This window comes from Musa acuminata, chromosome BXJ3-11, assembly GCF_036884655.1.
Source record: "Musa acuminata AAA Group cultivar baxijiao chromosome BXJ3-11, Cavendish_Baxijiao_AAA, whole genome shotgun sequence".
NCBI classification, from domain to species: domain Eukaryota; kingdom Viridiplantae; phylum Streptophyta; class Magnoliopsida; order Zingiberales; family Musaceae; genus Musa; species Musa acuminata.
In genome coordinates this window covers 997,858-1,008,162 of record NC_088359.1, presented here as the reverse complement: position 1 = coordinate 1,008,162, position 10,305 = coordinate 997,858, and the positions used below count along the sequence as shown (strand labels likewise).

Below are 10,305 nucleotides of genomic sequence, written 5' to 3'. Positions count from 1 at the left end.
CTTTTGGTTGGTGTTAACTGGCCTTCTTCATCTATTCAAAGAATGCTTTGATGTTGAGGTTGGGTTTTGTTTTGTCTTGCTAAAGGCTAATTGACGTGGACACATGCAAATGGAGGTTTAGAGAGATGATATTGTTCATCATGCAGTCTGAGAAAGATGAGTTCATTTAGCCTCCATGCAAAGTAGATCATATATCGGAATTACAACACTATTAACTACATTTTATCCTGCCAGAAGACAAGAGAGAGAGAGAGAAAGAGAGATGGGTTGATGTCCACATCACGGCATTTTTTTTTGGGGATGTCCAATTCCTTGACCTAATTAAAGTCAAGCTAATTAATCTCATCCTGATGGCCACATCACAGCGTTAAACTAGTGTGATTATTAGAGCCCGTAAGTGGCTTCTTCTCCTTTTTGTTCGCAACGCATTTAGGAAGGTAGAAGAATGTGGTCGAAGAAGATGGAGAGCGAAAGAAGCTTGCAAGTGCTCCAAAGCGAATTCTAGTGGAAGTAGATGTCACGTTGCCCTCCTATTGAGTTGGGGAAGCCACCACCTCCCCGTTTCTTATCCCAACCTTTTCGAACAAGAGGCCTTCTTGATCATTTTTCTTCTTGATGCTGATTAAGATGAGAGAGAGAGAGAGTAGTAGATTGATGATGGTGATGCTCACGATGTACGGATTCAGGAAGGAAAATGAACGTGCCACGCTTGTTCCTTTGGTAGCAGACATTGGCCAAGTTCATGTGGTTCCTGGAAACCCAGTGAGAAGGAGATGTCACTACCATCCTGCACTAGGCTTCACTCCCTGCATGCTTACCACTTATCTATATACGTAGGTAGACTCTGTGGTCGGTCATATCTGAGCCGAAGTCGAATGCTCTTTCTTTCTCTTTCGGAAACCCTAGTTTTGCTGTTATGGATATAATAAGCAGGCGCTTAAACCTAATCATGTAAGGTTTCTCTTTCTGTAGTTGACAAGTTGTACTCCACTGTCACAGAGACACACACCGATGCCTTGCTCTTCTTTTGAGCTAACAATTAGAGGCTTCAGAACACATTCTTGTGTAGGACTGGGCATCTGTACGCCTTTTTCCTTTTTCCACTTGTCACGTACGGCTGCACTCACACCACCTCGTTTCAGGCTGCTTGGATTTGTGGAAGAAGGCAGTGTTGGGAACCATCGATTGCAGCCTTGACATCTCCATCTCTCCACCACCTCCACCACCGAGCTTGACCTCAGTGCAGCATCATGATTCCTTGGGTCTTCACGTCCTAATTTTGATCACAACAATCTAATCTTTCTTTGTGACAGATATATGCGTGACATTGATTGCATCAACCAGTGATAAATAATTTTGGAGCTTTGAGTTCCCAGTTCTTGATTCTTGTGAGTGCATGCTCCGTGCAGATTCCTCAGCCTTTGCACCATTAGAAGAGAGACCTAATCATTCGTATCAACAAAAACATAAGCATGCACATATAGTTTACCTGATCATTCATATGATTTGAAGATTCAGAGAGAGAGAGAGAGAGAGAGAGAGAGAGAGAGAGAGAGAGAGGAATTTGATGGGGCTAACACCACCAAAATAATTGCCCACAAGCGAAGTGGCGATAACACGAGTTCTGCACACTTCGCTGTCCCCCATCCTCCATCTCCTCCCATCCCACCCCACCCCATCTCTGATCTCCACCACGACTATTTCCAATGCCCACAAGCTGACGTCACGCCACCGCGGCCGTGATCTTGCCTATAAACCCACAAGCCTCCAACGACACCCGAAGGGAACCCTCTCCTCTCCTCTAACGCTCCCCCCGCCATGCACGCCGCCATGGCTCAAGAAGGACCCGAGGTCTCGGTCGCAAGCTCGTCGACGGCCGCCCACAGCTGGTGGGAGGTCAACGCCAACCCCTTCTCTTGGAGCACCGTGACCCGGTACTTCCCGCCGCCGGACCGCCGCCCCGACCTGGCATCGACGTACGACGAAGCCGACATGTCCATCTCCAACGCCACCTCCTTCACTAACGCCTCCAGCCACTCCGCCCTCAGCATCGACTCATCGTCTGCTGATCTCTCGGGAGAGCCGGTGGAGAACCACCACATATGGAATCAAGTTCTACTGTAAGTCTGGTTGAAGATGTCGTGCATAATTGTTCTTTTTGACCATCTTCTTCTTTGAGCTTGGGATCAAAAGTTCCGCACCATGCACGGATGCAGCACTAAAGGTTAGATTTGGGTGTCTCAGAAACGTGGAAAATGCTGGAGAGGCCGCGCACAGTGGACAAGACGATGGAGGAAGCTTTGTTGAGGTGCTGAGTTCAAGGAGGGAGTTGCTCGAACCTGCATGCGATGACTCAAAGAGAAGCTACGCCAACTGGGAATCACATCCTTCCTCCTTCAACTGGTTGGAGAAGCATCTAAATCGCTACGACGGAAGCATCATGGAGCCGGAAGGAGCGACGAGTAACCTGTCAGATCTGGTCAGCAACTGGTCTATTGCTCCTCCCAATCCACATGCCGGTCCATGCGACGCCTATATCTGCCCTCCGATGGCTAACTACGTGGCCTCCGATGTCGTCAAGCATGAGATTCCAATATCACCATCATATCCGAGCCATGGAATTGTGGGGGAGAGCAGCACAAGCTATGCTCCGTCTTGCGATCAGGAAACCGGAGCTGCCACACCATTCTTTCCCAGGTCGCACAGTCCTGGTAGCACCAGATACCAGATGACCTTCTGCAGTGGAATGGCAGAGGTTCCGTTGTCCTGCCATAGTAATTCACGAGCTTCAAAGCCTCATGCAAAGGGCTCAGATCTGTGTGATGGAAACAAGGAAGGATATGTATGTTCATCAGTAAGAACAAATATATGCTTTCCTTTCTCTTTCTCTCATGTTTACTTACATACACTGAACGATAAATCTTCTCGTTCACAACTTACTGCAGATGAGAGGAAATGGTAGGGGCAGCGGAACAACTGAAGGGAAGAATAAAAGGTCTGAAGACACTTCAGAGACAGTCCTCAAGAAGTCCAAGTACGACAGCTCGATGGTTTCATCTGATAAGGTAGCTGCCAGTAGCAAAAACCAATAGAGATGTCATCCCATGTTGTTTCTTCTTCTTCTTCTTCTTCTTCTGATAACAATAGTGTTGTTGGATTAGCCGCAGGTGCCCAAGGTAAAGGTTGCAGAAAAAATCAGTGCTCTCCAACAGCTCGTGTCACCATTTGGGAAGGTAAACAATTACACGAGAGTCATTCACAGTCGCACATAAATGCATGTTGTCATCTCATCCCAAGTTCTTCGTGAATTTGTCAGACAGATCAAGCATCTGTGCTAATGGAAACTGTCAAGTGCATCAGAAGTTTACAGGATCAAGTACAGGTAAACAAACACCACAAAACTCGTTAATGCTTACAACTTGCTGCCTCAGTTTTATTTGATTAGAGAGATGACTTAGTAGCCTCCCCAAAAGTAAAAGATTTAAGGGATGAAGATATTGGAAGATGTCAGTGGAGAAAACACTGAAGACTTACTCAACCTCGATATTATTAATCGGCAGTACCATATCTACAGAGTTCACGCTACCATTTAGTCACTGTATAGAAGATTAAATCATTGCTGAAATGAGAATTAAAGATGCTGTTCGCTCTATGCATTCGATTGTGTAACTGATGAAAACGCTTGTCCGACTCATGCAGTTGCTAAGCGACCCGTACCTGAAGTCAAGTGCCAGTAAGGTACGCATAGCAGAGATAGTTCTTTACTCTTTCTTTACAGAGGCCAAGGTGCTGCTACCTCATGTTTCTATCTGCTCACTTCAGGATCACAATTCATGGGGAGAATTGCAGAGGAAGGACAAGGCCGAAGCAAAACATGATCTAAGGAGTAGAGGGCTTTGCTTGGTTCCTGTTTCTTCCATCCCTCAAGTCCACAGAGACAATATAAGACCAGATTACTGGATGCCAACATACAGAAGCTGTTTGTATAGATAAGCGCATGGAGAAGCTCTGCATTAACTCTGTGTTTAACTACAGGAGAAGAGGTTGCTGGTAAACCACCAATTCTGACAATAAATTGGGTAGGTTTTTGATGGTCGTAGAAGATTGAGAGATCTGTATCCTGTCAATCCAGTTTGCGACTATAATATGATGTGTACTTGCAGCATTCTTGCATGATGAACAAAATAAGCTTATCATGAGAATTCTTGTGGTAAGTTTGTGGAATTTGCAGACTTCATGCTCTCTGGAATTTCTATTTGCTGTACCTGATTCTGACATTGTATGGAACCCTCCATTCTCCCTCCGGTGGCATTTTAGGCTGCAAAACTTTAAAAATTTACAAATATATTAAAATAAAATATCATAACTTTGGGTTGAATATATGCAATCTTTTCTTCTCAATATAAATACAGACAGAGAGAGATCACTAAAGAGTTTAGTACTATTAAAAATTCTTATTTACACTACTCGATTTCCGAATTAATTTTTTTTATCAAAATCATTTTTATTGTACAAACTTCGTTTTAAATTATCGAAAGTTTTCCGCCACACTAATTCACTCTCCCCCCTCTTAGTGCTCTTGATCCTAACAAAAGCTTTGTAAGAAGGTGATTGGTTTTCGCCTATTGAAGGAAGATCATTAGTGGATGTCAGTGACCTCGACGAATGAGGAAATGAAAGTGGATGTAGATCACAATGATTGAACCACTATAAATCTAGTTTCCTTGAAATTGAAGATTTATGTTCGCACGAGCCATGATCCAGTTTCCTTGATCTCTATCTACGGGGACTGGATTGCTTGGTTGAAGCATGGTCCCAAATGTTAGCAAGAATTGGTGTACGTACGGGAGAGCTGAATACAAGAGAGAAAGAACCAAGAAAGAGAACCAAAGAAGTAAAAGAATTGGATTCGTGGTTGCAATCAAAGGAACGGGATGAGGGCTTGTCTGGTACGTACCTGCGCCTCGCACTCTTTCGTCAGCTTCTCTTTGATCTTTGCCATCTCCACCTTGTAGTCCTCGCGCTGCTTGACTTGCTGTCGACACGAGAGCAAGCGGTAAGAAGGAAGTGGAGGCCTGCCGGAGAAACCGAGGAGACCCTGTGGTGAGGAAGAAGACAAACACATTTCCAAGACGGACCGCTTCGCGTCCGCCGCAGAGTCTCGCCGGTGGCGACGAGCTGTTCTCCGGGACTGCGGCACTCTGCGTCGCAAGAGGCGAGCTGGTCCTCCAAGCTCGCCTCAGCGGGGAGGCCCTGCTCCACGTCGGGCCTGAACACAGACCACATCTCGCAGCTGTGGAGAGAGAGAGAGAGAGAGAAAGAATGATAGATAAATCAATGATGATGATGATGATGATGATTATTATTATTAGATTATGAAGTATGTTACAAAGGATCTTCACAATTTATGGCATTAAAGCATATCATGATTTTGGATTTCAAATAAGACTCGTAATGCTTAATTCAAATGTATATAGATATTTATACAATTTCCACCAATCCTTGGTTCATAAACTCCTATAAACTTAATAATTTTTGGGATTAGTAGCACATTCAAGAAGTTGACTTATATATTAATTTTGAGCTACTTTATTTTCCAAGTACATTATCATGAATCCATTGAGCTAATTTAGCAGAACGATCCGTATAGAAGCACGCAAAGAACACAGTCATCTACCCGAAATGCACATAGAGAACAAGCATCAAACAGTATGGGGTTGAAAGGATCAAAAACATCTAAATTTGCTCGGATCATTCAATTATTTTGAATATATCATTTGGATTGTCAGACAATAAGAATACTTGTTTGGGCAAAAACAGATCAACCACAGACAGCCCCATGGTAATCATATGCTCCTAAGAATCGTCGGACATGTTTGATGTGCCAAATCAAAATTCATAAACTTTGCATTCCTTGGTCTCTGGGTTTGTCTGGCAGAAGTCTTCCAGAGGATCTCCACTTCCTTGTGCAGGAATGCCTGGCCACTTGCTCGCCACTAGATGTGCCAAATCAACAACCCGTTGGCTGCACAAAAAGATGGAAAAGAATCAGTGCGCTTCGAATCATAATCGATGAGAATGTTTTCCAGTGTCACTCGAGTTCTTTCAAACATTTCATCCATAATGCTCGAGTTTTTGCCTAATTTTTAATCCAAAATGCTTTGTACAGAGAAGCACTTTTTAATTCAAAAGCAATCCGAAAAAAAAGGTAACCCCTCATAATTCTAAGATATGGTTATGGCCAAACAGAAGTAGTGTCAAATGAGCTTTTCCAAACAGCAATTTTAATTCTCACCTGTATCCCCATTCGTTGTCATACCAAGCGACCACCTTGACCATATCATCACCCATAACCATAGTCAGTGAGGAATCGATAGTGGAAGAATCGTCAGAGCATCGGAAGTCCACAGACACTAAAGGAACATCACACACTGCCAAGACACCCTTCAATGGTCCATTAGCAGCCTTCCTGAATGCATTGTTCACATCTTCAGCTCTCATTCCTTTCTTCTCCACATTCACGACCAAGTCCACAACTGAGACATTGGGTGTTGGCACTCGGAGAGCAATCCCATTTAACTTTCCTTTCAGTTGAGGCAGCACCAGTGATACAGCTTTTGCTGCTCCGGTGCTTGTTGGGACGATGTTTAGTGCTGCAGCTCTTGCACGTCTCAAGTCACGGTGCGACGCATCCAACAACCTCTGTGGTGACAATAAAATATTAGCATGCATGTAATAGTATTCCACCCGATCGATCTGTGAATAAACAGTTAAGATGTACAAATTCACACATTCATGGAATGAACACTTTTGTTGCTATTACATGCAAAAGGTTTTATACCTTGTTATGCCATTAACTCTACAGTTGCAGTAGAAATAGTCTCAGAAATATTTAATGTCCCAAAGGAAATAGTGAAGATCAAGACTCTGTTCAAGCTGCTGAAAGGACCCATGGTAGAACACCTAACAAGAAACTTAAAGCTCCACTGGGTTAAACAAAAGAACTCTGCATCTGCGTCAATCTTGAATTCAGGAGAAACTGACAATAGGTGAAGAGAAGAGCATAATAATTCGAGAGGATGAGTATCAACAAGAAAAAAAAAAGGATACTGGCCAAGGACTAGAGGGAGGCAACAGATTACATGAAGCATGCAACAAAAACGATGACAAAAGTTGTAAGAATGGAAGACTGTAAATTGTGGTTCACATGATGACTACTGCATTTGTCATATAACATTACCAAGGAACAAGTTGAGTTTTGAGTCATGTCGTACCAAATTTCATTCATCTTCTGTCTGTTATCATAAACCAAGTTTTCTCCTTAAGAATTCAAAAGCCTAACCAGGTAGCTTGGTATCATTCATATATGTTGTTTTGTTTCATCTTTCCCGTCTTAATTTTTTCCTCCATAAACATACATTTTTAATTCAGAATTTTGAGATGATCTGGTCATGAGAAAAGATATATTCTGAAGCATCCAAGTTGAGCAAGCCGTGAAATTTATCTAGTAATATGTTACTAGATTTTGGTATCTGGATTTTGCATAAATGATTGATTTCTGTTGATTAGATATGTATAAAGAAAGCAAACCTGGTCGCCTGTGTAAGAATGAGTTGTTGTCATGGTTCCCTTCACAATGCCTTAAAAAAGAAGCAAAAACACAAGTATTATTATATTGCACTTATATCTTCTTTGTGAATGAAGATAACCAGCAAGACAGTTTCAAAGCAAAAGCAAGAAATGATTACCAAACTCTTCATCCATGACCTTCACGAAAGGAGCTAGGCAATTTGTCGTGCAAGATGCATTGCTGTAAGTAGGAAAATAATCGATAAAATTCATGCATGATACATATTGAGGAATTATGAAAGAAAAATTTATCGTGTTTGTTAGGAACAGCAAGAGAGCAGAACAGACCACATACCTTACTATATTTGACACCTCATGGGTATAGTCACCTTCATTTACACCAACCACATATGTTGGGATATCAGCTCCTTTCGCTGGTGCCGTGATGATAACCTTCTTAGCACCGGCCTGTATATGTTTTCCAGCTCCTGGGCCGTCAACAAAGACTCCTGTCCCCTGTTTTGGTGAACTAACAAGTTAATAACCTTGGAATCTCTAGAAAAAATGTATTGCAACAATAAAACTCTGAAAAATATACCTCGATAACAATGTCTATTCCTAGTGCAGCCCATGGCAACTGCAGAGGGTCACGATTGGAGACGACCTTGATAGGCTTTCCGTCTACACTGATTGTTTCATTGTCTACAATCTTCACATCAGCTTTAAAGGTCCCAAGAATGGAGTCATATTTGAGAAGATGAGATGCCTGCATGAAAAGATCATGTAACATACTCTTATTAACCATTAATATAGTATAAATAACTATGTTGCTGCAGACTTAGATCAGTAATAATGAGACATTACAGTACAGGAAAAGACGAGGAGACATGTCATACATTCTTAACACCACCGCTGTCATTGACAACCACGACTTCGAGTGGGGAGTCATTTCGGCTGTGCCAGCAGCGGAGGAAGTTCCGACCAATCCTTCCAAAGCCATTGATTGCAACTTTCAGCTTTGCAACGGTCTCTCCCTTGACGAGAACAGCTCTAGCGGTCTGAAGCAATTTACAACCAAGGTTATGAGCATCATTTGACACGGTCATGCATGCAAAGGAAGCAATATCGTGGTTCCATGTAATAACAGGTTCCAATTTTCCTTCTCTTTTTTCCGCAAATGATTTACAGAAACTAACTTATTCCTGGAAAACATAAAAGAAACAAACGATTTCTTAAGAACCACAAAGAAAAAACAATTCCTTAAAAAGCACAAAGAAACAAATTGAAAAACATAATCACAAGACATTAACTAATCTCAATAGATTCATAATTCTATATTTTAGGATCTCATGGATGATGATCACAGGACATTAACTAATCGCAAAATTTGAGTTACATGTTTATACTGATCAGACAACATTGGTTTATTTAGGCCTATAAACCCTAATTTGAACAAATCAAAATACTATTGGATAGCCTGTTGCAAAAGAAAAAAGTGAAAAAAACTCCAAATAATTTCCATTCTATTGGTTTTTCAGGTAAAGTGGAACTAAGCATAAGGTAAGGATTTCAAGAAATCATTTTGGTAATTACAAGTATCAAATCAATGACATGCATCAATTATTTTCAGGATCAAATGAACAATTCAATAAATTCTTTGTATACGACAGAATTATTTGCACAACTATACAGAGCAAGACTAAAAATCTTCCCTTTTTAAAATAGTAAGAACACAGCAGCTAAGCCTCGTCAAATGACACACCTCGGTAGACAACTGGGCAGCTAACACATCAGTAAAGGATGCATCTCTGCCGTTTGTTGCAAAGGTGACGCATGCGCTTGATCTCAAACCCGAGAATTCAGCAACCTCTAGCCTCTACATACATGAACTTAAATTTAACACAAGATAATTCCGAGGAAACTGGTACTACTACCACTGCTGCTGCTAGTAATAGTGAAAAATAGAGAGAGAGACCTTGCTAAAGCATGAGGTGGGGTGAGAATGGGCGGCCTTGGAGTGGAACCAGGTGTTGGATGGAATCCTTGAGGAGGCAAGAGCTGCATGGCTGGCCATTGCTGCAACTAAAGAGCAGAAGGATTCTTAATGACAAACTAATACATGTCCAGTGCCTTAACGAGTCATCGGCATCACTCATTTTCTGTGTGGTCTCCAAAGTGAAGTGTGGTCGGGCAGCGTATGTGTGGCTCCAAAAGGCACTCTGTTGGAGATACGGAGATCATGTCTGAGATCAATTCTCGAGCGAGGAACCACACATTTCTCAGCCTTCATTTCCGTGGTAGCCGAGCTCATGTCCAAGCCGTTGACACCACCAGCACACCTCTTATCGACCGGATCTTGCCCTTCAATGTCAAGGGCTCAGCTTCGGAGGAGTAACGGCCCATCCGACGAAAACAGGGTCGACCCGATTCGAAGGCGGTGGTGGGGCGGTGTGGCCTCTGGATCGCATGGCAGAAGAGGGGAAGGGGGAAGAATCTGGGCGTGGGCGCTGCGGTAGCCGATGGCAATTTCTAGGGCTTTGTTATTGCGAAGGCCATCGTGCTGCAATTGGGCCGCCTTGAAGCCCATTTGTTTATCTGCTTTCGATTTTTTTGGGACGATGGACGTATCCGTATGATTTTATCCGTTCGAAATATGTAAATTTAAAAAAATATTTTTAAAGATAAAAAAAATCTGATGAACTTATGAGCCTTTGGTTCTCATACTACTCGATCAAT

At 42.5% G+C, this 10,305-nt stretch overlaps 2 protein-coding genes across 7 annotated transcripts; one reads left to right on the top strand and one right to left on the bottom strand.

The window, feature by feature from the left end:
- The first annotated feature begins 1,702 nt into the window (after window positions 1-1,702).
- LOC103970143 (transcription factor bHLH111) lies at window positions 1,703-4,224 on the top strand. 6 transcript variants are annotated; one of them, XR_001976186.2, is made up of 7 exons: window positions 1,703-2,120; window positions 2,245-2,854; window positions 2,946-3,065; window positions 3,168-3,233; window positions 3,321-3,382; window positions 3,700-3,738; window positions 3,823-3,920. XR_001976186.2 is itself a non-coding variant. In XM_009383804.3 (7 exons), exons 1-7 carry the CDS (start codon window positions 1,819-1,821, stop codon window positions 3,991-3,993), a joined length of 1,374 nt encoding a protein of 457 aa, XP_009382079.2. In that variant the 5' UTR covers window positions 1,704-1,818; the 3' UTR covers window positions 3,994-4,224. The 6 variants fall into 6 exon arrangements, 4 of the variants coding, with proteins under 4 accessions (XP_009382079.2, XP_065030074.1, XP_009382078.2 ...); XR_670629.3 differs by having other exon boundaries at window positions 1,704-2,120; window positions 3,162-3,233; XM_009383804.3 differs by having other exon boundaries at window positions 1,704-2,120; window positions 3,317-3,382; window positions 3,823-4,224.
- Window positions 4,225-5,735: 1,511 nt separating this feature from the next.
- On the bottom strand, window positions 5,736-9,793 carry LOC135653311 (glyceraldehyde-3-phosphate dehydrogenase B, chloroplastic-like). The gene is made up of 9 exons (XM_065175155.1): window positions 9,545-9,793; window positions 9,332-9,445; window positions 8,466-8,627; window positions 8,168-8,335; window positions 7,925-8,085; window positions 7,749-7,810; window positions 7,591-7,640; window positions 6,296-6,702; window positions 5,736-6,025 (listed from the first exon to the last, which is right to left on the bottom strand). The coding sequence occupies exons 1-9, from the start codon at window positions 9,641-9,643 to the stop codon at window positions 5,890-5,892; spliced, it is 1,359 nt and encodes a 452-aa protein (XP_065031227.1). The 5' UTR covers window positions 9,644-9,793; the 3' UTR covers window positions 5,736-5,889.
- Between the last annotated feature and the right edge of the window lie 512 nt (window positions 9,794-10,305).